The 27,810-nt window shown below is 37.5% G+C and overlaps 1 protein-coding gene and 1 non-coding gene across 2 annotated transcripts; one reads left to right on the top strand and one right to left on the bottom strand.

Moving 5' to 3' along the window:
- Positions 1–7,857: 7,857 nt before the first annotated feature.
- On the bottom strand, positions 7,858–7,929 carry TRNAQ-CUG. Its single transcript has one exon. It is a non-coding gene; the product is annotated as a tRNA-Gln (tRNA).
- A 320-nt stretch (positions 7,930–8,249) lies between these two features.
- RAB11A (RAB11A, member RAS oncogene family) lies at positions 8,250–27,551 on the top strand. The gene is made up of 5 exons (XM_004758646.3): positions 8,250–8,435; positions 15,154–15,349; positions 15,996–16,189; positions 17,107–17,187; positions 25,788–27,551. The coding sequence occupies exons 1-5, from the start codon at positions 8,396–8,398 to the stop codon at positions 25,925–25,927; spliced, it is 651 nt and encodes a 216-aa protein (XP_004758703.1). The 5' UTR covers positions 8,250–8,395; the 3' UTR covers positions 25,928–27,551.
- The last annotated feature ends 259 nt before the right edge of the window (positions 27,552–27,810 follow it).

Raw genomic sequence — 27,810 nt, forward strand, 5'->3', positions numbered from 1 at the left:
TTGGTGCCCAAAGGGCAGGGCCCATACTTCTTGGTAACCAGGGAGACAGTATGCATCCCCCCACTGATCGGATGTCTCCACCTGGCCTGACCCACTTTCGTATCTGGGCTTTGTTACCTGAAGCTGGTTTCCGGGACTTGTCTCCAAGTAAATCCCCTGGGGGAAGGGGAGCAGGGACAGTTTCTAAATAGGTCCTTACAGTCTGCTAGGTTTTTTTTTTTCCTCTTTTGAATAAGTGTAGCTCTTATCCACATGGGATATTGCATGGACTTGATGGGGTTCCATAGTGCCAAAGCCAGTTCACTCATCTAGGAGGTGGTAGTAAACCCACGACCACACACAAAGGCACAGGGCAAGAGTGTGGGGAAGGGAGGTGGCTGCTAATGGGTACTCATCCAAAGAAATGATTGTCATGGTAGATTTTCAGGGGGGTGACTTTTCTGGGCTGGGTGTGGATGCAGATGAACAAGCTAACTTTGGTTTAAAAAGCCAGCCAGCCTATAGGAATTCTGGGAGGCTGTGAGGAAAGAGGCAAAGAACCCCAGAATGACAGGGCTCCTGGAAAGCCCGAGGAACTCACAGTAGCCTGTCCCAGTCTTGTTCCACTATCTGCCCTTTTATCCTGACCTTCTGTTTCCTGTTTTTCTTCATTTTTTAAAAGCTGAAATCCAGTTCCTTTTAGTTTTTTGTGTTAAAATATACATAAAACTCACCATTTTAACCAATGTCAGTTGGTTAGTGTCATTAGGTACATTCATAATGATGCACAACTAAGACCACCATTTTAAGAACTCTTTCATCGTACGGAACCTCTGTACCCACTAAACAATAGCTCCCCGGTCCTTTTGACTTTCTAAGAATTTACTCATTCTGGTACCTCTGATAAGTGGAATCATATGATATTTGTCCTTTTGTGCCTTGCTTATTTCAGTCAGCATAATGTATTCAGGAGTCACACATTTATAGCATGTATAAGGATTTTGCTCCTTTTTAAAGGCTAACATGACACTGTTAGTACATACCGCATTTGTTAATCCACCCCTCTCTTTATGGAACCCGTGTTATTTCTACTTTTTGGCTATTGTGAATAATGCTGCTATGAATGTTGGTGTACATGTATCTGTTTTGAATCCGTGCTTTCCCATTTTGGGGTGATATACCTAGGAGTAGATTTGCTGTTCCCTATAGTAATTGTATGTTTAACTTTTTAAAGAACCATGAAACTCTTTAACACGGTGGCTGTACCATTTTACGTTCTCACTAGCAGTGTACAAGGTACAGATTTTCAACATTCTTTCCAACACTTGTTTTGTTTTTTAATAATAGCTATTCTAATGAGTGTAGAGTGGTATCTCATATGGTTTTAATTTGCATTTCCCCAATGAGTAATGATGTTGAGCATCTTTTAATGTGCTTAGTGGCCATTTGCATATCTTCTTTGTAGAAATGTCTGTTCAAGTCCTTTGTCCATTTTTGAATTGAGTGGCTTTTTTCCTTTGTTGTTGTTTTGTTATTGTTGAATTGTAGTTGTTCTTTATATATTTTGGATATGAACCACTTATCAGATATATGATTTGTAACTATTTTGTCCATCCTGTGGGTTATCTTTTCACCCTCTTGATAGTGTTCCTCCTTTCAATTTTTGAAAAATGACTGTGCTAAATGATTTGTGATCTACGAGTACTGAGCCTAGAAGACTAAGAATATGTGAAGAGTAAAGTGTTATAATAAAAGTCAGAAGTTATTCTGATTAAAATTTTATGATATGGAAAAAATATAATTGAGCTACATAGCATTTTGGTATAAATAATAAGTTATAATATACATTTATTTTAAACGTATATGTTTATAACTTAAATATATGTACACATATGTATATTTTTACCATTTTTTCCTTTAAGACTATTTGGTGCTCTAGTGACTGTAACCAGATAATTGAAGTTGAGGATTTCCTTGTCTTCTATATGATTTGTTACCTTACAATATACTCAATTGAAAAGATAAAAAGCAAGAAAACAAATGTCACCACTTCATAGGTCTGTTTTTTTCTCAAAAAATTTGTATTGTGAAATAAACCTACTATTATAAAAAAAAGGAGCATGAAATTGATATGTAGAATTTAGTAGTTATAAAGTGAGTGACACTGTAAAAATCCTTTTGGATCAATAAATAGGACACTGAGATCTGTTTACTTAATAGGACCCACATATGGATGTATTTTGTGTCAGGCTGGTGGATCCCTGCGCTCTGCTTAATGAGATACTGAAGGAAAATATCTGTCCTGGACACTCTTCCTGAGGCCTGGGGGGTACGCTTAGTCTTTCAAAAATGACCAGGGTTGGAGAGGTGAGGCTCATGGTATGCTGCCCTTTTCCCACCAGAGGCTTCTGGCTAGTCTTTACTATTAACTCATCGTTCTCAACGTTGGCATTATTGATATTTTGGGCCAGATAATTCTTTGTGTATTATCTGTGTATTGTAGAATGTTGAGCAGCATTCCTGGTCTTCACCCCCCTAGATGCCTATAGGGCCTCTCAGTTGTACATGAAACACATCTCCAGACATTATCAAATTCCCTAGGGGCAAAACTGGCCCTTGTTGAGACCCAATGCATTAACTGAACATTTATGATGTGCCAGGCATGGTGCTAAGATTTACATAAATTACTTCAATCTTCACGTTTGTCCTCATTTCACAGATAAGGAGCTGAGCTTCAATAGGATTAGATAAATTATTAAAGGCGATACAGCAAGTGAATGGCTGGTTTGGAGTTTATGCACAGACCTATCAGTCCCCACTTTGTTTTCAATGACCATGTAAGTTGCCTCCCAGGCAGTGGAGGATGGGATACATTCCAGATCTTGCTTCTTTTATTAAGACATTTCTAAATCTATATTTCTATGCTTTTTACTGGATATTTCCTTTTCCTACCAGCTATTTCAATTGGATATACCTGAAACTAAAGTCAACATTTTGCCTTTTCTCCCCTCTTCCTTCTCCTGTTTTTTTAAAAAAAGATTTATTTATTTGAGAGAAAACCTCAATCAGACTCCCATCCCTGAGATCATGACCTGAGCCAAAATCAAGAGTTGGATGCCTCCCAGGTGCCCCTTCCCTTCTCATATTAATCATTCTTCCAAATAGATATTAAACCTCTGATCTCTTGGACTCTTTTCTTGTATTTTCATAAGCAGAATCTCATATTTTTGTTCATCTCTTCCAAACTCTGTATTTCATTTCTTAAGAAAAACATTTTTAATGATTAGTAATGAAATCCTAATAAAAACCCCAATATGAATCTTTTTGGAACTTAAGAAGTTTAAGGTTCATCTGAAAAATAAAGTCCCTAAAGAGTCAAAAAAAGAAAAATGAAAAGGGACGCCTGGGTGGCTCAGTTGGTTAAGCAGCTGCCTTTAGCTCAGGTCATGATCCCAGCATCCTGAGATTGAGTCCCACATTGGGCTCCTTGCTCCTCTTGCTAGGCAGAGAGCCTGCTTCTCCCTCTGCCTGCCATTCTGTCTGCCTGTGCTTGCTCTCTGCCCCCCTCTCTCTGGTAAATTAAAAAAACAAAAGAAAAACAGTGAGAAGGAACTGTTACATCTATTTTTATTTACCAAATACATGTGGTTCTTATTAGATGTCAGGAACTATTCTAAGCACTATACAAATATTTACTCATTTAGTACCATATATGAGACATCAAAATAGACTATAAAGCTATACTATAATAAAGCATAAAGCAGTGTGATATAGGCATAGGAATAGAAAACTTGATTAACAGGATTTTGTGAAGGACAAAAGGGAGAAATAGAGCCTTCAGACCACAAATTAGGTCTAATACCTATGCAAGGAGGGAGGGAAGAAAGGAGGATTAGGTAAAAAGAGCCTCAGACTGTAATGCAATTCTATTTTTTTTTTTTTTAAGATTTATTTATTTTAGAGAGAGTGCCTGCATGAGGGGAGGGGTGGAGGGAGAGGGAGAGAATTACAAACAGATTCCCTGCTGAGCATGGAGCCCAGAGTGGGGCTAGATCTCAAGACCTGAAATAAAAGAGTCAGATGCTTAACTGACTGAGCCTCCCAGACACCCCAGACTGTAGTGCAATTCTAAGAAAATCTCAACCAAACTAATGTAGAGCTCCAAAGACTCTCCATTAGTAATATAGTAAAATAATATAGTAAATAAAGTAAAATTAGAAGAGTCTAATTTTACTTTATTTTAAAAATATTTTATTTATTTATTTGAGAAAGAGCATGAGCAGGGAAAGGGGCAAGGGAGAAGCAGGCTCCCCACTGACCAGGGAATATGACATGGGGCCCAATCCCAAGACCTTGGGACCATGACCTGAGTTGAAGGCAGAACTTCAACCAACTGAGCCACCCAGGTGCCCCAAGAAGAGTCTCATTTTAGCTAGTACCCCCATCATGCTCAGTCATTGGAACAGTCCAGAGGGAGCATGGTTTCAGTGTGCACATTGTAGCAGATCTTGGAGGTATGGCCACTAGAGACTCCTTCTTGAAGGAACATGTGAACAGTGTTTCTCTGTAGCTGCCAGAGGTATGGTGCAAAAATTCAAGAACAGACTCATCATATATGTGAAACTCATTTATAATAAATCAATTATTAGTTAATTATATATTAATAACTAATAAATTAATTATAATAAATAATATTAATAATAAATTAGGCATTTCAAATCAGTGGGAAAAGATGGACAGTTCAAATAATGTTGAAACAACTGACTATCCTTTTGGAAAGAATTAATTTAGATCCCTATGTCACATTATCCTCAATATAAATAAAATTTGGATGGAGAAAAAAGTTATAAAACATTTGAAGAAACAATATTTTGAATAATTTTGGTGTGGAGAAGCCTTCTTAGGCAAAATGCAATACCCAGAAGCCATAAAAAAAATGACTGAGAGAGATTTGATTGAATAAAAATTTAAAATTAACATATGGGAAAGAGCATCATTAATAAAATAAGAAATCAGGGGTGCCTGGTGGCTCGGGTCATGATCTCAGGATTCTGGGATCAAGTCCTACGTTGGGGTCTCTGCTCATCAGGGAGTCTGCTTCTCTTTCTTACTCTCCTTCTGTGTTCTTGCTCTCTCTCACATAAATATTTTAGATACTCAAATAGTATATAGTATATAAAATATTGCAGGGTAGCTGGGAAAGTGAATATTTGGCTTTCCAGCTTCTAGGGCAGGTGGGCAATGAAGAAATGGCCTAGGAATAGGTTTTAATTTAGTGAACCTTCAGTATTTGCCATATCCCAGGTTAAGAGAATGGGAATGGTTGTACCAACTATGGTATATTCTTGCTAAGAAAAACTGTAGCAAATGAGTTAAAACTGTATGGACTGATGTGGAAAGATTTTTCAAAATGAAAAACAGTACACATAACCTGATTTTATATATATTAAAAGAAAATGTAACAGTTATCTCTGGAATTGGAGGAGGAATTGAAGTGGAGGAGGCCCTTACAGATTCACTCCCTATTTTTGGGTGCCTGGCTGGCTCTCTTGGCAGAGCATGTGACTCTTGATTCTGGGGTTGTAAGTTTGAACCCCTCGTTGGGTGTAGAGATTACTTAAAAATAGAATTCTTAAAAAAGAAAAAGACTTACTCTGTATTTCTATATTATTTAAGTCATTTACATTAAATTCCTGTATTTCTTGAGAGATTAAAAAAGACACATCAAGCAATTACTACCCTCCTCCAAACAAAACAAAACAAACAATAAAACCCTCTCTTCTTTGTCCATTGGTTCCATTTACCCATTATATATTATATATTAATTAATAATTTATTATTATTATTATTATTATTTGCATAACAGCCTTTGGTTTTTCATTCTCCTCTATTACCATAATGGTACTCCATTTCTATCAGTTTGTACCTGGTTAATTGCAATAGCCTTCTAAGTGATACACTTTCCGTCTTTCTTTACCCCAGTCTTGCCATCCACAGCCAACTTACTTTTCCTAAGACCAGGCTGACTTCAATCATCCTCTGTCCAAAATCTTTTATGGATCCCCCAAAGAGTTCAGAGGGATGCTAACAGGTGTTCCATGGGAAAAGAGTTCTGTGGTCTGGTGAATCTGGGAAATGCTGTGATTAACACAGTTAAAAAAAGATTTCTTCAGAGTGAAATATCTAGAATTTAAAATGCCAACATGCTAAGGAAACTTCTAAAGCAAAGGAGACTGTGTAATTCTTTTCAATTTATTTGGCCTTGCAATTCTTCCTCTAGTAATACTATTTACCTTCTCAGGACACACCTTGAGAATTGCTTAAAGGGGAAAAGTTCATAATTACTCTTTGGCATCAGCGGCCTTACTGAACACATTTATTTATTTACGTCATCATCTGATTTGGTCTACTGGTCAAAATGAGTTTCCTTCCTTGCTTCTTCCTTCAGTGGTGTCAATTCTAGTTCTCCTCCTTCTCCTCCAGGGAGTTCTTCCTAATTATCTCAGTCTCTCTGAACAGTGACACTTCTTAGCACCAGAACTTTCATTAATTACAACTTAAGAACTCTCTAGTTATTGATATCTCCCTTTTCTTGGAACCATTTTGTTTACTCAAGTGAGTAGAGCTAGGACTGTGTCTTATCTGTAGTATATAATATTTAGCTGCTTGAGAATACTGTCCATCTCCCCTGATGTGGATAATACTTATTTGCACAAGGCAGTATCTAGGCCTTAGATAAACCATCCATTACTTATACCATCACAGAAAGCACTGAAAATGGTACTGTTATTAGTTTCCTATTGCGGTTGTAAAAAAAATTACCACAAACTTGGTGACTTAAAACACAAATAGTTCTCTAGGTCAGAATTCTGCATGGTGGTTTCACTGGGTTAAAATCAAGATGTCTGCAGGGCTGTATTCCTTCTGTGGGCGATAGGGAAGAATCCATTTCCTTGCCTTTTCTTGTCTTCTAGAAGCCTCTACATTCCTATCATTGCTTACGGTTTCCACCTTTAAGGATCTCTGTGACAAATTAGGTTCACCTGGAGAATCTAGGTTACTTCTCTATTTTAAAGTCAGTTGATTTGCAACTTTAATTCCATCTCTAACTGTAATTCCCCTTTGCCATTTAATTTAACATATTCACGGATCTCAGGGATTGGGAAGTGGACCTCTTCAGGGAGTTATTATTCTGCTCACCACAGGCACCCTTGTCCAAAAGTCTAAATTGAGAGTTTGCATATAGGCGGTAGGGGGTATGGCAGCAAAGGGGAAAAACATTTTGTAATAACATAACTCTTTTCAAATACATAACTCTTCAAAAACAGATCATTGCTGCGTGATCTTTGGCAAGTCACTGGAGTCTTAGTATCCACATTTCTGCTAAAATGAAAATTGCCATTCTCTGCTCTGCTTCTTAAATGAAATAATTATGTAAACAGGTTTAGCTTAGAGGATGACAAATAAGGCTCAAGAAGTTCTTGATGAATCTTGATGAGGAGGGTGGGCGAAGTTCTCCAAACGACATCTGGAGATAGTTTGAGGGATTTCCAGAGGAAAAATGTGAAAAGCGCCTGCCCTTGAATGAAATTGGAGGTTGAAAATTCTAGCAAAAGGAATCAAGTTACACCGAAGCTTTTGAAAGCTAGCTTTGAGGCAAAGGCCCAGGTTAAAAAAAAAAAAAGCGAAGTGAAGAGGCTCCTTCGGAGACACCCAGGTGACAATGACTATAGAACCAACGGGTCTTCGCAGGCAAAGGTTATGTTTCGAGAAATTCTGCCTCCACTTCGTTCAAGGACATAATATACCGTAGCTGTACAACAATCCCTTAATGAATAGTAAAGTCAAAATGTGTTCACGGAAAAAACGGGAAGATGTAGGTTCCACCGAGATTTGAACTCGGATCGCTGGATTCAGAGTCCAGAGTGCTAACCATTACACCATGGAACCACTACAAAAAACACAGCCGCCTTCAGCAGTCTAATTCTTAGAAAACCCCGCCCCCCTCGACAAACCTACCACCCAAGCGGGACTGACGCGCTTCCCAGCACCCCATTTCCCCGCATGTTGGCCCGAGGAACGAGGGAAAGGCCATTGAGAGGATGGCAAGCAGCGGCTGCATGCCAGGAGTCCGGAGCTCAACTTCCCCTCCCTTAAACTTCTTGGAGGGGGCAGTATTTAAAGACGGACTCCACGCTCCGGCGCACCGCCCTTCCAGGGCTCAGGGGCGGAGCGCCGCCTCCCGGAAGTACTTCCCCTTAGGGGCTGGGGCCTGGCGGAAGTGTCGTAGGGGCAGGGAGGGGTTCTTTACCCGGTCCGGCAGCTGAAGCTCGGCTCTCGGGTTACCCCTGCAGCGACGCCCCCTGGTCCCACCGATACCACTGCTGCTCCCGCCCCTTCGCTCCTCGGCCGCGCAATGGGCACCCGCGACGACGAGTACGACTATCTCTTCAAAGGTGAGGCCGTGGGCTCGCCCACTTTCCTCACCGAGTCCCGGTTCGGGGGCCCGGGACACTCCTGGGGGACCCGCGTGCGGGCTGCCCCTGCACTGAAGTCGGCCTTCCTCAGCCCTTCCTCTCTGGGCGATTTGTCTTGCCGTCTCCCAGCTCAGCTCTTCAACCCTCAGACGAGGAGTCCTCCCCACACGCCAGGCTTTTAGCTAACTGCCCTTAGGCCTTCGTTATCCTCAGCGCCCCTCACCCTGTGTCCTCCCGGCGGGCTGCTTTCTCCCAAATCGGCTTCGTTTCCCGGGCTCGACGGCCCCTGGAAAGCGGCCGCCCCTCCCACCATCTATCTTTTCGGGTTTGGCGCCCCTCCCCCTCAGTATGCACCCTTCTCGGCTCGCCCCCCTTTCCAGAACCCCTCTGACCGGCCCTTCCTTTTCGCACACCTTTCCTTTGGAGCGAGCGGACTCCCACTACGGGTCTTTTTCTCGTCTGCCCCCCTCTTTCCCCTAGAACGAGCCTCTCCTCTGCGTCTCCTCACAGCCCCTCCCCTCAGACGGACGCCTCTCGAGCGGTCTCCTTCCTTTCCCTGGGCCAGGCCCGGCTTAAAATCTGAGCCGGCCAGGGGTCCCCACCCCACCCGCCCCCACAGGTCCCGTGGTCAGTAACCTTCTTGCATTGCCCCCGGGATTGGTAGCTATTTCCTTCCCTTTTCTCCCCAAATAATTTTAGAGCTCTCCCACGTCTCCTGTGCGACCCCGAGGGTGGGGGGTAGGGCAGGAGGGATTGTCCATCACCCACGCGCGCACTTGTCGCAGTGACCCGGCAGACTGTTGTGACTTCCCATCTAGGCTTTTTTCCTCCTACCCTCCCCACCGAGCGGCAGCCAGCTCGGGAGAACTCTAGACTCAGCTAGCGAGAAGGGGTTGCGGATGGGTGGTGGCTGTTATCCTTGCCAGACCTGAAGGCCCAGTTCCTGAGCAGGAAAGGTTGTGCGTTGCACAAATACTAGCCTGCTTTATCACTATGGACTGGTTGCTTCCTGCTGCAACACTGGGAGGATCCAACATTTTGGTGTTTTTAGAACAGGAAGGGAAGAGTGCTAGTTAGCCACATACCTTTTCCAAAAGGTGGGGGCTAGGGAAACTTATGTGCTCTTTGGTGAAATGTAACATGTGTTAGGAGATCGGGAAACGTAGTGCCCTTGGACAAAACACATTGGAGCGTGGGGAATGGATAGAATTGCCTGTTGGTTAGTCGGAAAGAATCCTGATAGTTTTTTGTTGTTGTTGTTTTTTAATAGAAAAATAAAGGGTACAGTTTTCAATGGGAAAGAGTACGGTAAATGGTGTTTTTTTTTTTTTTTTTTGGTTAAGTGAATGCATTCTTACTCAGATGCTTTCACTGCTCCTGAATTAGGGCAGCCATCAGTAGTATGCTGAACAAAGATCATTACCAGGGAGGAAGAAACCATTGCTATAAAAGCTTTACAGTGGAGGGTGGAGTTTAAGAGTGTTAAGCATGGTGATTCTGACCTTGTCATTGGGTGCCAAGAATGATTTACTAAAGGAAGCAGGAAACATTGCTTTACCAATACTTTGCAAATCTTATCACCACTTAACTCCTCTGGGCCAGAATATTCTGTCATATAGGGTGAGTATATCCAGTGTTCACCTTCATTCCCCATAGTGCAAAATCATTTACAGAGAAGAGTACTTAATGCATTTTATAAATACAAAGAAGAGAGGTGGGTTTGAAAGCATACTGTTTGCTGAAGACCTCTGAGGTCATGTGAAATTACTAGACCCTAGAGAGTAGTGGTTAGTCATTAAAAGTTTTATTTCTTAAAATAAGGTGCAAAGTTGTAGACCTTTGTAGCTACCTTTCAAGTGATTAATTTAGAACAAGATAGACTAATAAGAATATTTCTCCTGTTTGGTTTGGAGCTTGACTGTTGTTTATAGAAACCATTTATTTTTTTAACTAAGAATATTAATTATCCTGAATTGGTTTAAGGGATTTTAACTTGGGATTAGAGCATCCTGTTAACAGTGATTGAGAGCACAAGGGCTTTGGAATCACAAAGGTCTGGATTCAAATTCAGGTCTTAAACTTGCTTTTTGATCTTTGAGCCTCCAATTCCTTGTCTGTTAAAAGAAAATAATACCTATCTCTCAGAACTCTTACCAGAATTAAATGAGACTGGTTTTGAGGATTCAGTAAGTGATAATAATGTTAAGAAAGTTACTGTGGTTCTTGTCAGCTTTTTGGAATCTTAAATCTTCAAGAGCATTTAAGTATTATGAAAGAAACTTAAAAGTAGGAACTTTTAAAGTATTTTGTGTTTCTATGGGTTATGGTTTCATTTTGTTGTACATTTTGCTGTTTAAACATAGGATGTTTAAAAAATTCTGCTGAGAAGAATTTCCACTTTTTAAAAGCTCTTACAGGATATGAGTCACTTTTTTTTTTAAACTTTAGTGCTGATTATTTAGCCAATTTCTTATTTATACGATTATATTTTATCTTTATTTTTTTATTTTTTCATGAACATTTTGATACACATTTCGTTTATTGGTTAACCATTTTCTTACACTGGTTATAATTGGTATTTGATTCAGAGAGGGAAGCATTCATTATTGATACACTATATAGGCTTTTTAAAAAATTCCATCCTTTACAAATAATCAAGATTGGGTTGTTGAAATTGTGTGTATGTTTTTAAATTTTTTATTAACATATAATGTATTATTAGCCCCAGGGTATACGATTATATTTTAAAGCAGAGCAACAATAATTTTAAAGTAGTTTCATTGTACAGAGGTTTATTCACCGACACGAGGTAGACCTTTCTACTTTTAGACTGCTTACCTTGCACACTTAATACTTGAGCGAACTGGAAGTTTGTAACTCTAACCAGTTGAAAATGAAGGGGATATTTTGATTAGTATAGGATGGAGTGGTCCAAATGGGAGTGTAATGTGGGGAGAGAGCAAGACAGGTATTCTGTGTTATGTATTTGTTCTTGAACATTAATCTTCAGTTAAGCTCAATAGGAGACTCTTGGTGTACAAGGTGGGGAGGTTATTTTTTAAGACTTTTTGTTTTAAAAGCTTTATTTAATTCTACAATTATGTATATACAATGTGGTGGCCCTTTGGTACACACAGTGAAGTAAGCATCAATCATAGTTGCTATTGGTGTTGTAGACACCAATTCGGAGTCACGTTTTTTGAAAATATCTGGATACATAGTCTACATCATTTTCTTTTCAGTCTAGCTGAAGGTCAATAGTAATTAACCGTCAGCTGATTGTCATTGGAAAAGATCTCAGGAGCTTTGCTGTCTTGCATCTTGGTAGTTTTTCTTTCACAACTTTCAGTTGAGCAACTCAGATTCTGCTGAATCTGGAAAAACTTGTCTAGGCTAAAGCCTTATTGACTTACCGAATGCATTTTATTTTCAAGGCTTTTGGTGAGGTAAAACTATGAATATAGTTGGAAGAGTAGAAGAATCTCCTACGTTTATTTATAAAAATCAGTATGAAAATGACCAATTATCCTTTCAGGTGATAACTTTTAGATCTGATGTACTGTGATTGATTTGTTGAATTTTAGTTTAGTACATTAGTTTGCAAGAAAGTATATAGAAATAAATGTGGTTGAAGAGGTGGAACTTCTTGTTAAATAATGGATAATTTATATGTATATTTTGCTCTTATGGCATTTAGCCTAATATTTGATACATAATGAAGCAGATTTAATATTAGGTATTAGAATGGTAGTTAAACTTCAGGTGAGGTTAACCAAGTGGTAATAAAATCATTAGGTTATTTTAGAAACACTGTAGATATTTAATATATAGATGCTGTTATTTATGTTTATATTATTATACATACTCTCCTTCCCTCTCCATACACTATATAGATGGATATAGTTATAAAATATTTAAAGTGGGAAGTACTTTTAACTTAAGGTACTAGTTAAGGAAAACATTGGAAAATCATTGCAAATTACTTTCTTGAACTATAGGATGTGATCATATAGTTTGTCACATTTTTAAAGATCAATTATATATTGTCATCTTAATGAGGGAAAGTATTTTAATTAAAAATTGAGTCCCATGAACTTTTGGGGAGGGGTTACTTTTTCAGTCATAGCCAGTAAATTCTCTTAGGTTGCTTAGGTAATTTAATCCATTCTCGTATGTTTATTTTTTAGTGACCTTAAGTGTAACCCATCCTGTTTTGGTTTCTCATTTGGTAACTGAATAAAACCAGCTTTCCTTATTGTGCCATTTCTCAGTATCTTCTTGGCAGCACTGTTCTTACAGAACCAATCAATATCTTCTGGTGTCATTCAAGATATAATCCTTTAACAAGTTTTTGTCTTTTAATCTGGCAACTCTGTCCATGTCTAGTTGAGATAATTATTTTATACTGTATAAAGCATTCATGAGTCTTGAAGTATTTTCAGATAAGGGTGCTATTTTTTATAATGTTAAAATTAATTGGTTACATGGAGGGGAAAAACACCTTCCCTGTCTTTATGCTGAGGTGGGGAGATAATGAGCATAATCATTAATTAACATGGATCTCAGAAGGGAAAAACCGAAACTTGAAAGTGCTAGAGTTTTTGTGGGAGGGAGAAGATGTTCTTTGAATGTGTTATTTAATTTTCCAGAGGCATTGTCATTCAAGATGTCTTCCATTTGGTTTTAAACCGACTGGCTCCTGAATTACTGATATCTGAGTGACTATGAAGTAGACATGTTTTAACTTTTTGGTTTTTCCCTTCTTCCCTGTTCCCATCTCAAGTGAGGCTTTTACACTTCATTGCTAGTGTGGCTTTAGAAATGGTTCTCAAGGGGTTTCCTGAGCAGAGTATCAGGCCTCTTGCACCAAGAGGCAGTGGTGTGTATATCCTGTTAATAGGGTCAACTGTCACTGAAAATGGGATTTGACCTCACTGCCAGAAATGTACTCCTTGGAAACTAACATAACCAACCATCCTAGAAAACTGGAAGTGCATTGTTTTGGCATGTTGCTTTGATGACCTTATCATCTTTCCTGTTATCCACGTTAAAGCATTTGATAGAGTATCTGTGTTTGTCCCAGTACCTTTGACATCTCTGATTGAGTATAGCTAGAAGTACCTGCTGTTTGTGCTGCATGGAGTTACTGCCACCTGGATGATTTCTTGCTGAATCAGCTAATAGAGGAAGTCAGGAAGATATGCATTTGATAATGTACTCTATCCAAGACTGTCCAGAGGCCAGGTTATATCCACTCTTGTGGCAAGGAAGGAATGCATAATAGATTCTCTTTGCCCTCTGACCAGAGTGCTATGAGTTCTTAAGAGTTTTTACCTCCCTCTCTCCTTACCACCAGATCATAATCATTTTTAATAAGGCATGGTCTTACTCCTTGGTGGTGTTCTCACGTTTGATTTTCTAGTCCTGTTGCCTAAATCATTTAGCAGGTAAGAAAAACATTGAAATGCTGATAGCGGTTTTTTTTTTTTCCTTTGTAAAAAGTTTTTTGGTTCATGTTCTATAAACCTGTGAACTCATTTTGTCCTTTATTTATTTTTTTTTTTTTAATATTTTATTTATTTATTTGACAGACAGAGATCACAAGTAGGCAGAGAGGCAGGAAGAGAGAGAGGAGGAAGCAGGCTCCCTGCTGAGTAGAGAGCGCGATGTGGGGCTCGATCCCAGGACCCTGGGATCATGACCTGAGCTGAAGGCAGAGGCTTTAACCCACTGAGCCACCCAGGCACCCCTCATTTTGTCCTTTAAATTCAGATAGAAATACTTTAGAACAAGTTATCTGCTTGTTTTCCCATTGTTTATGAAATTCTTAAGGATAACATTGCCTTGGGTGGGAAAAAAATCCTCATGTATTAGTAAATAAACTGCCTTCTATAGTAATCACAGGAAATAAATTCATCTAAACCACACTTGTTTTTAAAATAAAAAGTCTTAAGTCATAAGAGACAAAGTATGTGACCTCCTTGCTTTGGCCTTTACTCAGAGTAAGTCGGAATTATTAGCTTCCTAGGGCTCCTGTTAAACTTAATTGGGGTGTCTGTTTTTGTAGAGGTCTATATAGCTTCCTGCCCATCTGATAAATGCAACTATGAAAAGGTCATCATAGTGTCTGTGATCTGGATGGCAAAGTTTATAAATGTGATGCCTCATATGGTAAATAGGTTTCATTTTGCCAAGGTGTGAGTCCTGAGGTCACACCCAGTCTTTGATGAAACTAAGAACATTTTCACTGTTTCCCTCTTTTCTACTCACTAACATCCTTTATTGCTTTCATGTGTGATATGATATACTTTAATATCACAAATTGTTTATTTGGAGTTTATTTGGTATCTTTCATGTTGTTACCTTCTGTGGTAGTAAGGTTGGTATAGCATTGACAGTAATTAATCAGTGCCTAGTGGACCTGTAGTTAAAATTGCATGTGTAAGACAGGATACTGTGTTTGTGCTAAGCAGATGATGTGTGGAAGTTATTATGTAGGTAGACATAGTTTAAAAAGAATAAATTGATTTTATCGATTGGTAACAGGTAAAGAACATGGACTCTTCGTCTCTCCTCTACCCCCATCCCTTTTAAAAAATCAGATGCTCTGTCTTTTTTGCTTTAAAACATAGTGGTATTCTGAACGGTATCTGCCTCATTCATCTGACCTTAAGTGCTTTGTTGTTTTTTTTTTCAGTTGTCCTTATTGGAGATTCTGGTGTTGGGAAGAGTAATCTCTTATCTCGATTTACTCGAAATGAATTTAATCTTGAAAGTAAGAGCACCATTGGAGTAGAGTTTGCAACAAGAAGCATCCAGGTTGATGGGAAGACCATAAAGGCACAGATATGGGACACGGCAGGGCAGGAGCGATACCGAGCTATAACATCAGCGTAAGTCTCGTAGTCTTTAATTTCTAAGAAATAGACTCCGTCAACTGAATTAGCTGATTTTTGGTATTGGAAAAAGTACTTTTTTCCCTTGTAAGAATTCCAGTATTAGGATTTTGAAATGTACTTATAAAATATGTTTTTAAAAATATATAATCTAGGGCGCCTGGGTGGCTCAGTGGCTTAAACCTTTGGCTCAGGTTGTGATCTCATGGTGCTGGGATCAAGTCCTGCATTGGGCTCTCTGCTCAGCAGGGAGCCTGCTTCCCTCCCCCCCACCCCCTGCCTGCCTCTCTGCCTTGTGATCTCTGTCCAAATAAATAAAATTAAAAAAAAAAAAAAAACCCACATATATGGGGCGCCTGAGTGACTCAGTGGGTTAAAGCCTCTGCCTTCGGCTCAGGTCATGATCCCAGGATCCTGGGATGGAGCCCCACATTGGGCTCTCTGCTCAGCTGGGAGCCTGCTTCCTCCTTCTCTCTGCCTGCCTCTCTGCCTACTTGTGATCTCTTTCTATCAAATAAATAAATAAAATCTTAAAAAAAAAAATATATATATATATAAATAATCCATATATTTAGTTCTTTCTGGTGTTCTCTTTCATTGTATGGTTGTTTCCTAATAGTTAAATACCTCTTTCTGTTTTCAGATACTATCGTGGAGCTGTAGGTGCCTTATTGGTGTATGACATTGCTAAACATCTCACATATGAAAATGTAGAACGATGGCTGAAAGAACTGAGAGATCACGCTGATAGTAACATTGTTATCATGCTTGTGGGCAATAAGAGTGATTTGCGTCATCTCAGGGCAGTTCCTACAGATGAAGCAAGAGCGTTTGCAGGTTAGTGATACGAATTGCCTGGTATTACAGAGATTCTGTATTTTTTACTCTTAACATCTTGCAGTTTTGATACTTTTCCACTGACTGTAATCGCTTACAATAGTTTCAGAAAGGTAAACATGAAAGCTCAGCGAGGATTGTTGTTCTGAAAGTTTGTGATGACTCTCTTTTGCTTAACTTTGAATTGTAACACTGTAGTTTTTGCTGCCAAAAGTTAAATATAAATCCTACTTTCTTTCCTTTTGAAGGGGTAGATGACATCTATCAGTTTATTCTGTGCTTCCTGTCTATTTCTCTGTTATGTCTGTGTAAGGCTGCTCTGTGTGGGTCTGAAAGATACTGGCCCACGGAGTGTTAACAACCCACAGGGAATGTGGCTACTAGGAGTTAAAAACTTTTTGGCTTAGTAGAGGACCTGCCTAGCTCTTCTGTTCTGGTAGGGGTAGCCTATCAGAAGGCAGGATTGTGTATTCTTGACTAGTTGAAAGTTGTGACAATGTGTTAGTGATTTGATGTGAATAGTTTTTTAAGTTTTCTAGGCAAGAAACTTCATTAAAAAAAAATAGAGTTTTAAGTGAATAACACCTACCTATCCATGTTTGTATAACTCTGTGGGTTGATGGGGGAGAAGGACGGTAATAGATGGAAATAACTGAGTATTTGATAAGCTTATTATATTTTGAGTAACGTCATTTATTGCTGTTCATTGGTAGTATGTAGCTGTAATAAGTATTTCTTAATTAAGAAGCCAGTGAAAATTTCTCACTATTCTTTGATGCCCTTAACTGCTGAAGAAGTTGGGGAGGCCTTAATTTTTAGAAAGTTTGTATTTTCCTTTTGAAGCCTTGAATATGTTACATCTCTTGTGTAAAATTTGACAAGACTGAAGTTTTTATCTCCCCACCCCTCCCTGCCAGAAAAGAATGGTTTGTCATTCATTGAGACTTCAGCCCTAGACTCTACAAATGTAGAAGCTGCTTTTCAGACAATTCTGACAGGTAAGACTTGAATTTTTAGATTATATTAGTGAAAATTTGATGTTTTAGGAATGTAATTTAAACAAATTAAGAAACAACTATATATCACACGGAGAGTGACTATCATTTGAGTGCTGCTGTAAAGAGCTGTTAAAGGACCAAATTAGTTAACCCTTGCACACTGAGCTTTAATGATCCTCATTTATCTGGTTTATATTGGGAAAAGTACTTTGAAAATACTCCTCACTTCTATTATTACTTCATCCAGGTATTCCATACTTTGTGGTAATGCTCAAAGGCACTTTCATAAGATAAATATTGAAATCCTGGCTATGGAAAGATATAAATGCCCTTTGAAATTCAGTAAAGAAAAGGCTTCCTTTGTTCTGATACATTGTAGTAGCAGCTAGAGAAAACCACATTTTTAAAAAAATTTAAGTGAAAAAAGTAAAATTCTCCTGTGATATGTTGTAGAAGCAGCACAGTGTCACCTGTGGAGAGAATCAGCAAGTGATTACAGATGGAAACGTTTAAATAAGTAGTGGGGAAAGAACAAAGTTCATGCTGTTTTAAAATGTAGTTGTGCAGATCAGGTCAACCTTGAATTACAAGAAGACAGTGTATTTGTGTTGACTAACTTTGACTTTATTAGAATGACCAATTTATCAGCAAGTTTAATCATAATCCTCTAGTAAGTAGTTTGGGTTTTTTAAAGTACTGTAAAATTATATATTATTTTTAAGAACTCTGTAAATAATGGAGTATAGGATTACTATATAGCATAGTCTAATATGGTGTTCTAACAAGTCCGTATGGAGAAATGGTTAAATTAGTTTCCAATTTTAATGTAACAAGATTTTAATGTATTCTTTGTATGCAGCACTTATATTAGAAGTGAAAGGATTTTAATTTTTAATTTTTTAAAACTTTTTTTTTTGGTGGAGAGAGTGAGCACAAGGTGGGAGGGCAGAGGGAGAGCAAGAGAGAGAGAGAGAGAGAGAATCTTAAACAGGCTCCACAAGAGTCAGACTCTTAACTGAGTACAAAGGTGCCCCAATTTTTTTAATCTTAATTTTTCTAAGCTTTTATTTAAATTCGTTAGTTAACATACAGGTAATATTAGTTTTAGGTGTAGAATTTAGTGATTCACAGATTATTTAAATAGGAAATAGGTAGAGAATAAAGCCTAGAATTTAAGAGCATGGACTTGGAGCGCTGGCTTAGATTTTAGTCCTGCCTCCTTCACTTTTCATTGGCTTTGTAATCTTAGCCAAATTACTTAACCTTTCTAGGCCTTAAATTCTTTATCTGTAAAATTTAAATATGTCTTGGGGAGGTTTTTTTTGTTTTGAGAGAAGGTGGCTTATATTTATAAATACCTTGTGATATGATTTGACTTGATTGTTATGTTGTGACTTAAAGGTTTTTGTCTCTATAACCCATCGAAAAGAATCACCTGTCATTTGAGACATCTACTCTAGACTCTAAAAATGAGTACATGAGTTCTTACATGTAAAACACTTAGCTATCCCTGGTACAGAGTGGACATTTGATTAATTAGTAGCTAAATAGTCATTAAAGAATGAAAAAAAAACTTCGTTAAACATAAAGTAGATACTGGTGATTCACATACAGTAGATATAATAAACAATAGTTTAATAGAACTCTTTTCTGTTACCAGAAAAATAGCGACTAACAACTGGTGCTAAGGTTGCATTAGTTTTTGGAACATAGTAGCTTTCCTTTAGAAACTCTGTGTCAGATTTCATTATAGACATTGCAAGCAAGATTTAAATATTGCTGTGTATCTGCAAATTCTACTTCCTATATATATATTTTTTAAAGATTTTATTTATTTATCAGACAGAGATCACAAATAGGCAGAGAGGCAGGTAGAGAGAGAGGGGGAAGCCGGGCTCCCCGCCAAGCAGAGAGCCTGATGTGAGGCTTGATCCCAGAACTCTGGGATCATGACCTGAGCTGAAGGCAGAGGCTTTAACCAAATGAGCCACCCAGGCGCCCCTCTACTTCTTATCTTAAAATCACTTGTGCAGATTCTTAGTGAATCAATATGTAGAGTACAAAATTTATACCTACAAATTGTAGTTGTTTTTTTTTTTTTTTTAAAGATTTTATTTATTTATTTGACAGCACAAGTAGGCAGAGAGGCAGGCAGAGCGAGAGAGAGATGAGGATACAGGCTCCCCGCTGAGCAGAGAGCCCTATGCAGGGCTCAATCCCAGGACCCTGGGATCATGACCTGAGCTGAAGGCAGAGGCTTTAACCCACTGAGCCACTCAGGTGCCCCAAATTGTAGGTTTTTACTAGCATTTTGTTCCTACTCCTTGTGTAACTAGTCACTGAACCTCCCTCATCCTAGAGTCACAGTATCTTAAGTAGTGAGTGAGTTAAGTCATCTTGAGGGTCTGTGAGTCTCTCAAGGCTTCTGAAAACATCTGAAAAAACTTTTTAGTCAGTTCTTGTTGAGTTTTTTTTTTTTTTAAGATTTTATTTATTTATTTGACAGAGATCACAAGTAGGCAGAGAGGCAGAGAGAGGGGAAAGCAGGCTCTCTGCTAAGTAGAGAGCCTGATGCGGGGCTTGATCTTAGGACCCCTGGGATCATGACCTGAGCCGAAGGCAGAGGCATTAACCCACTGAGCCACCCTCGTGCCCCCTTGTTGAGATATTTTTATGTCCCATCAGTTCTCCTCTGTAATGTAGCCCATTCTGATCTCTGTTTCTAGACTGTTCTGATGCTATGTGAAGATGAGACTACCTGCAGTTAACTATTTTATGTACCAGTTTATAACATTGAACTTAATGATCACTCAAACATGAACTAACTAATCAATAAATATGATATATACTTCACATTAAACTGTTTTGTCCTTAAAGATGAAGAATGTTTAGGAGTGCCTGGGTGGCTCTGCCTTCAGCTAATAAGCTCATGATCCCAAGGTCCTGAGATTGAGCCCCACATTGGGCTCCCTGCTTAATGGGGAGCCTGCTTCTTCATCTCTCTCTCTGCCATTCCCCCTGCTTGTGCTCTTTGGCTCTCTCTCTGTCAAATAAATAAAATCTTTAAAAAAAAAAAAGATGAATATTTGGTTATTTTTCTTAAAATTCTTAAAATTCTAGATTTAAGAAGACTAGCTTCAGTTACTACCATTTTTCCTTTCTATATTCACTACTTTCTCAGCTTACTCTGCAAATCTCTGTGTTGTTCTGTGGGATCAGCTGCTATTGCATAGGGCAGTAGACCTCTGTTCTTTTGCATGTGCTAGGATGTTTGTTCTAAACTTTTCTTCTCTTTATACCAGTGGGAGTATTAATACTTAGAAAAAACAGGGAGGAATGCAGCATCTGGGTAGTACAGTTGGTTTAGCATCTGACTCTTGGTTTAGGCTTGTGTGGTGATTTAGGGATGATGGGATCTAACACCTCATCAGGCTCTATGATCAGTGCAGAGTCCGCTTGGATTTCTCTCTCCCTCTCCCTCTGCCCCCCCCCCCCCGCCAAAATAAATAAATCTTTAAAAAAAAGGGGGGGGGTAAAAGAAATGGGGAGGACAAAAAACCAGAAAAGACAACAGTAATCTCATTAGGTTTAATTCTACCTTGAATGTTGACAGCGTTAATAGAGCAATTACATTGTGTTTGCTGTTGCTGGAGGAAAAAACAGGTTTTTAATTTTTTAATGTAGAAAATTATGTGTGGAAAATTTATCTACATTATTACTCCAAAGTTAATTGTGTTGCTTGTTTAGAATAGACCTGTGGCATTTTTAACATCTGTGAATTTGCTGGTAACTCCATGACAATTTTGCTGATATTTTTAGAAGTAGTTAGCTAGTACTTGAGTTGAGCCTGCTAGACTGCCCAGACTTTTCATTGCTGTGCAGTGTTGTTTTCTTTCATCCTCAGGTTTGTTAAGGGATGTTTTTAACCCATACTGCCATACCCTTATTATTTTTTCTTTTAACTTAGAGTTTTGACAGTGATGCCGTGTACTGTTTTTTTTCTTGTACCATTTGAGAGTGGCAGACATGTTGCCTCTTGCACCTAAGTGCTTTTCAGTGCATATTTTTAAAAAACAAGGATGTCCTCTTTCATAACCATAGTGCAGTTATAAAAAATCAGAGTTAGATTGTAGTCCATATCAATGTTTAGCTACAGACCTTGTGCACATCTTTCCAGTTGTTTGAATTACATGCTTATTAGCAGAAGAAATTCTGAGATCAAATCACACATTACATTCAGCTCTCCTACCTTTTACATCTCTTGTGATCTGGAACAGATCCTTAGTCTTCAGTTTATTGACATCTTTTGAAGGGTACAGGTCGTTTATTTTATAGTGTCCTGCCATTTGGGTTTGTCTCATGTTTCCTCATGATTAAATTCAGATTATTGCAGTTTCAGCAAGAACACGACAAAAGTGATTTGAGTGTATCTCATTTGGAGGTCATGATACTGGTTTGTTGCATTTATTTACTGGTGATGTTAACTCTGATCACTTGGTTAAAGTGGTACCTGTAAGGTTTCTCCACATAATAAGCACAAGTCATCTTTTTAGTTATGAAGGCTGAATTCTTAATTTTATCATTAAAATAGTGAGAATCATTTAATTAGGTGTAGGATTTTTTTTTTAACGATTTGCTTTATTTATTTGACAGAGGTCACAAGAGGCAGAGAGGCAGGCAGAGAGAGAGAGTTGGGGAAGGAGGCTCCCTGCTGAGCAGAGAGCCAATACTTGATCCCAGAACTCTGGGATCATGACCTGAGCTGAAGGCAGAGGCTTTAACCCACTGAGCCACCCAGGCACCCCCCCTTTTTTTCTTCCTTCCTTCCTTCCTTCCTTCCTTCCTTCCTTTCTTTCTTTCTTTTTTTTAAATGTAGGCGCTGTGCCTAGCATGGAGTTCAGTGTGGGGGTTGAATGCTTGACACTGAGATCAAGACCTGGGCTGAAATCGGGAGTCTGACGCTTAACCAATTAAGCCATCCAGGCGCCCCTAGGTGTAGTATTTTTGTTTTTGGCATGTGGCAGTCTTTCAGATTTGTGTCGGTATATCAGTTTGAGCATTTTAACGGTGAGCAATGGGTTTGAAGAAGGCCTAAGAAATTCTAACCTAGGCTGTAGTGGAATAACTCAGGCTTTTGTTATTTTCACAATTTTTGAGAGCCCAGGGATTTTTTAATTCCCCAATTTGGAACAGTTGCATTTAATTTCCTTAGAGTGTACTTTGTAACTTGCTTCATACTTTCATTAGAGTAGAAATAGGCATATGTCTTTTTAATTGAATTTTACCAGGTTCTATTTAAAACTATCTTCTATTAATATTTTAACTTACTACTTAGATTTATAAGAGATTCTAACATAGGAACGACACAGAAGAATTCCTTTTCTTTTTAACCTTGCCTAACCTTTGGAAATCTTGAAAAGGGGTTGTGTAGGAATTGTATCACATACATTTGGTTCTAAGGGAGAACATGCCCTTGAAAGAAGAAAATATTTGCATCTGGTTTAGTACTTTATTAGTCCTGTTTCTCTTCCTTCACTTAAATAACCTCTAATCAGATACCAGCTAGAAGCTACCTGCTTCCTGTTTTCTTAACAAAGGTGTTTTTTTCTTTTAAAAAGCCACAGGAGATGTTAAATAAATTACTTGAGTAGCTTCTTAGTGCCCATTCTACTTGAAGAAAAGTTTTCTTTTATGTTTTTTGACCAGTGCTTTCTTATTTTCCTTATTGCTTTGGTATTTTCATTAGCGGATCTCTTTTTAGTGACTGGGACAAATGTCACAGTAATCTATTTCTACAAAATAGTGTGCAGTACTTGCAGACCAGTTATACAATACTGCTCACATTTCTTGCTTTGTAATGGGATCTCTTTAATATTTAACTTTCTGTTCTCTGAGAACTCTGCCTTTTATTCTGTTACAGTATTTGCTTTTCATGTAAGAGCCTAAAAATATTTTTTGTTTTGGTTTCCCTAACTTGAATCTTCAGAACAACTTGTAAAGTTAAAATTGTAGAGGGTCACATTTAATCATTTGCACTTTTAAAGAGGAGCCATCCAGTTTGGGAATAGAGAGAACATTAAAGAATGAACAGTAGAGTTTTACATTAAGTTGTTAATTGTCTTTATTCTTTAGCCACTAGCCTGATTGAATGAGTGTCTTTTCCTTGACCCTTGACAAGTTCTCCCATTTCCATCTTTTTGCAATAAAAAGAATCTAAATGAAGACTACATATCCTTTTTTAAAAAAATTCAATCAGTAGGCTTTCTTTATTGTTTTTCCCTTGATACTTCTTCAGCTTTGAGAAGTAGTGTCAGTCTTCTCAAACATAAATTTTAGCCACCCCCCCAACCCCCAAAAAAGTAAGAAAAGGTACATTATTGCTGTCAGTGTTTTTGCTGGTTTACACATCAGTTGACTACAGCTTGCTGTTGTTCAATTTTAGGGAAATTAGTTCTTAATTTGGAGAAAATGTTTTTATTTAACACATTCATTTTTCTTTAACTTTTCGTAGTAGAAAGTTTCCAGCATTACCAAAAGGAGGACAGTATCCTGAACTCCCATGTAGCCACCAACAACCATCAGTTCATGACCAGTGTTTTGTTCCACCTATTCCTTTTTTTTTTTTTTAAACAAATGGCAGATATTACATCATTTAATTGGTAAACATTTCATGATGTATAGCTTAACGATTAGGGCATAAACCCATAACAACAAAACTATTCAAAAATTGGCAAGTAATTTCTTACTTATCCACACAGTATTAAAATTTTCTGTCTCGGTTTTTTTTTTTAACACTTTGAATTAGAATCCAATCCAAGTGATGTTACTACATTACAGTTGGTTGACATGCTCTTGGAGCATTTTGAAAATACAATTCTACTTCCTCTTTCTTAGCCTTTAACTTTCTATTTTTAAAATTTTCAAGTATTATAGAAATAATGTTGTACCCTTATAGAATCATCACTTTACCACATTTGATCTATTTCTATGTGTGTGTATACTTTTTTTCCCTTTTGCTCAGTCTTCAGAAAGTAAATTACAGACATTGTGTCACTTTTTACAAGTTAATATTGAAACATTTTATCGCCTAAGTACAAGGCATTCTGCATAATCACAATACCATATATCATATTTAAGAAATTTATGTGCATATGGTATTAACTAATGTGCAGTTCATATTTCTGTTTCTCCAAGTACACTACTAATTCTTTTATAGATTTGATTTTTACATTTTAAATGTCATTTCAGCCAAAGGTCACACATTGATGGAATTGTTTTATATCTGGGGTATTATTAAATAGAGTAGCTATTTAGAGCTGGGCACAAGTTATTGAGTGCTTGAAATATGGCTTGTGGACTGAGGAATTGGATTTTAAATTTAAGTATGTGACTGCCATATTGGTCACTACAGTTGTAGAACATTTGCCTCCATCTTTTAAATGCATTTTTATAACAAAATTTTTGAAGACTCTTGGCCAGTTTTTCTTCCCTCAATCTGGGACAATCTAATTGTTTTCTTAGGATAAATTAATTTTAAATAATTTTGGCAAGAATACAAAACATTGATGTCCTTCATAGGAATCCAGTGTCTTTCATAGTACATCATAATAGTAGGCACATCATATCAATTTGTCCCAGTTTTAGAATTCTCTTACCTTTTCAGGTGTTTTTTTGTTTGTTTGTTTTTTGTTTTTTTTTTTTTTTTTGGAGGAGGAGAACTAGGAGACCAAAGATAAACAAGATACAACCTCTGTTTGTAAGGAGTTTATAATTTAGTCCGAGGGAAATACTTTCAGTCAGTGAAATAAAGGACCAAATAAAATGAGTTAATAAAGATACGTGGCTTAGAGGAAATTAATAACATTTATTGGACCAACTAGTTACTTACCACACCCCTACTATATGGCATATCCTGGAGAAAAAAAACTGAATAAGGTTGATAAAGTGCTTGTCTTTACAGAGTTTAATGTCTAGGGGAAAAGGTAGACAGTTTTTGTTTTATTTTGTTTTGTTTACAGTTAGTTTTGGTAAGTGTCATAAAATCTTAAGTTCCTGGTTAATAATTATTTCATTACAATTTAACTTTAGTAGTTCAGGAGGCATTGATAGACGTTATCTTTCCCTCCGTTTTTAAGAGTCCTTTGGGATTTTGGCGTATTTATGAAGTTATGCTCTTCCCTATACAGACACGAAATATACTAATGTATCTCATAGTGCAGAATTTATTTTTATTTTTCTGTTGTACAGTATCAGTGTATGCAGGGGATTTTGATAAGGGTCAGACTAAAAATACTCTCATGGTTTAATTTTTATTTTTCTCCTAGCTTAATTTAGATCTAATCCCATAAACTGTAATGTCTTTGAACCAATCTATTTAAGTGATTGGTGAACCTTTCCTTCTGAAATGGAAAACCTTTTTTTCTCTTCTTACTGTTACTCTAATCAATGGCTGTTTGAAAATAAAACTTTAAATTTATACATTCTTTGTCCAAGTTTATTTGCAGTCATTTTCTGCAAGTCTGTTTTCTACTTCTGTGTACTTCTGTAGCTGCTACTAATCAGTCTATTCATAGTGAGTATTGCTGTTTTTTTTTTTCCAGAGATCTACCGCATTGTTTCCCAGAAGCAAATGTCAGACAGACGTGAAAATGACATGTCTCCAAGCAACAATGTGGTTCCTATTCATGTTCCACCAACCACTGAAAACAAGCCAAAGGTGCAGTGCTGTCAGAACATATAAGGCGTTTCTCTTCTCCCCTAGAAGGCTGTGTATAGTCCATTTCCCAGGTCTGAGATTTAAATATATTTGTAATTCTTGTGGTCACTTTGTGTTTTATTACTTCCTCATACTTATGGATTTTCTCATGTCTTAAGTCTTTTGATTTTAGCTTTATAAAATCATCCACTTGTCCCGAACGACTGCAGCTTTTTTTCATGCTTTGGCTTCACTAGCCTTAGTTTAATAAACTGAATGTTTGGATTCCTCAGTTATTGTTTACTTTTCATCATGGAAGCCTGTCACTCTAGGACATATTAGAACTTGATCACTTGAAGCTCAGACCTATTGGTCTTGATCAAACTAAGAAGACTTTAGAAGAAATAAGCTATCAGTTTGCCACAGAGCAGCTTATAATTCATACACTCTTCTCTCAATGTAGTGTATATTTCCACAAATCTAAGAATTTCCCTATAAACAGCAGGATTTTGAGAGCTTGAAAATTTTCCATTATTCTGGAAATCAATTTCTAAAATGCCTTAATAGGATTAAGTAGTTTAGTAAATTTTGTTTTTTAATTTTTGTAAGCATCAAAGTTGATTAGAGAGGGGGACACTTTTTCTGGACAAGAATTATCTTAATAAACAAAAGACTGTTTTATGGTTTCAGTAGCAGTGTGGTTATGGAGCCATATGTTAAACGATGCTGCCTGGCAGGCTGGGAACTTGAGAGACTGGTGGAATTCCATCTGAGATGCCTCTGTTGAAATGATCAGGCAGCCCGAATCATTGAACTCATCTAATTTCCTGGCAGTAGATTATGTGGCATTTTATTGCTCAGGCAATAACTGATTTGATGCTGTTAGTATCAAATTGTGAAGTGTTAATTTTGTCTTAAAACCTTCCAGTAAATGAAATGCAACCTAGTTTTATCACCATATCTATCAGCAGGCATGGATGATTATTTTAACAATGCTAATTTTTGAGTTTTGCAATATATTAAGGAATACAGTCCAGTTAAATATCTGGTGTCAGTATGTCTGAAGAATATAGTGAGAGGTTACTTTCTGCTCAAGTGGTACCACTTAACGGCATGTATTCTTTTAGTATGTAGTACCTTGAGTTTAAATAGAATGCATTTAGGCATTATACAAACCTGAACTACTTTTTCCCCATTACATTATTAAAATCGGTGGAGCAACTAGTTTCCCATTTAGAAATGTGCACTACTAATACTGAATTTTACTTTCTTGTGGATAATATTAAGCACTTACTCTGCAGTGTTCTGAAAGTTGTGTCAACTGAATTGATACTATTCAGGATGGTGGAATATCCCCCAAGTACAAAAATATGTGTGTGTGGGCTTGCATAGATTACTATGTTTCATAGTTAATCTATCTTTTGCGGTGCTCATGACGTGTGGGGCACACGGAAGGCATTGCTGTGGTCATTCTTTTTGGTTTTCTTCTGTAGCCACTTATTATTTTAGAGTATTAGTTGGTTATGAAGATACTATTATCTATTTGTAAATCGCTACTTTGTATTTTATGCATGCTCTGTAACTTGATTTATTTTTGTTTTAATTTTATTTTTTAGTTATTGATTTGGAATATATTCACATTCTAATAAACAGTTATAGGGGGACTATTCTTTATGTTGTCAGATTACATTTTTCCTCTGAGTGCTTTGGATGCAGCCATGGAATATGTGATTCTGATGCGGAAGAGCATAGGTCCTTGCATTACAGAGTAAACACTAAATTGGAGGCATCATTGTGTGAATTTAGAGTTGATTTTAGACATATGGTTCAATTATGCTTTTCTTGGAGAAAGTATCACCAAAAACATTAAGGAAGTAATCGTTGTACCTTCATATATAACAGTGTCACCAGAAAGAGGGATTTACTCA

Source organism: Mustela putorius, unplaced genomic scaffold (genome assembly GCF_011764305.1).
Source record: "Mustela putorius furo isolate JIRA1106 unplaced genomic scaffold, ASM1176430v1.1 tig00003896_pilon_pilon_pilon, whole genome shotgun sequence".
In the NCBI taxonomy this organism is placed as follows: Eukaryota; Metazoa; Chordata; class Mammalia; order Carnivora; family Mustelidae; genus Mustela; species Mustela putorius.

Coding starts and splice junctions, on each gene's coding strand:
- RAB11A (XM_004758646.3), top strand. CDS start 8,396: ATGGGCACCCGCGACGACGAGTACGACTATCTCTTCAAAG. Junction 8,436..15,153: donor GTACGACTATCTCTTCAAAG/GTGAGGCCGTGG, acceptor TTTTTTTTTCAG/TTGTCCTTATTGGAGATTCT. Junction 17,188..25,787: donor TTTTCAGACAATTCTGACAG/GTAAGACTTGAA, acceptor TTTTTTTTCCAG/AGATCTACCGCATTGTTTCC.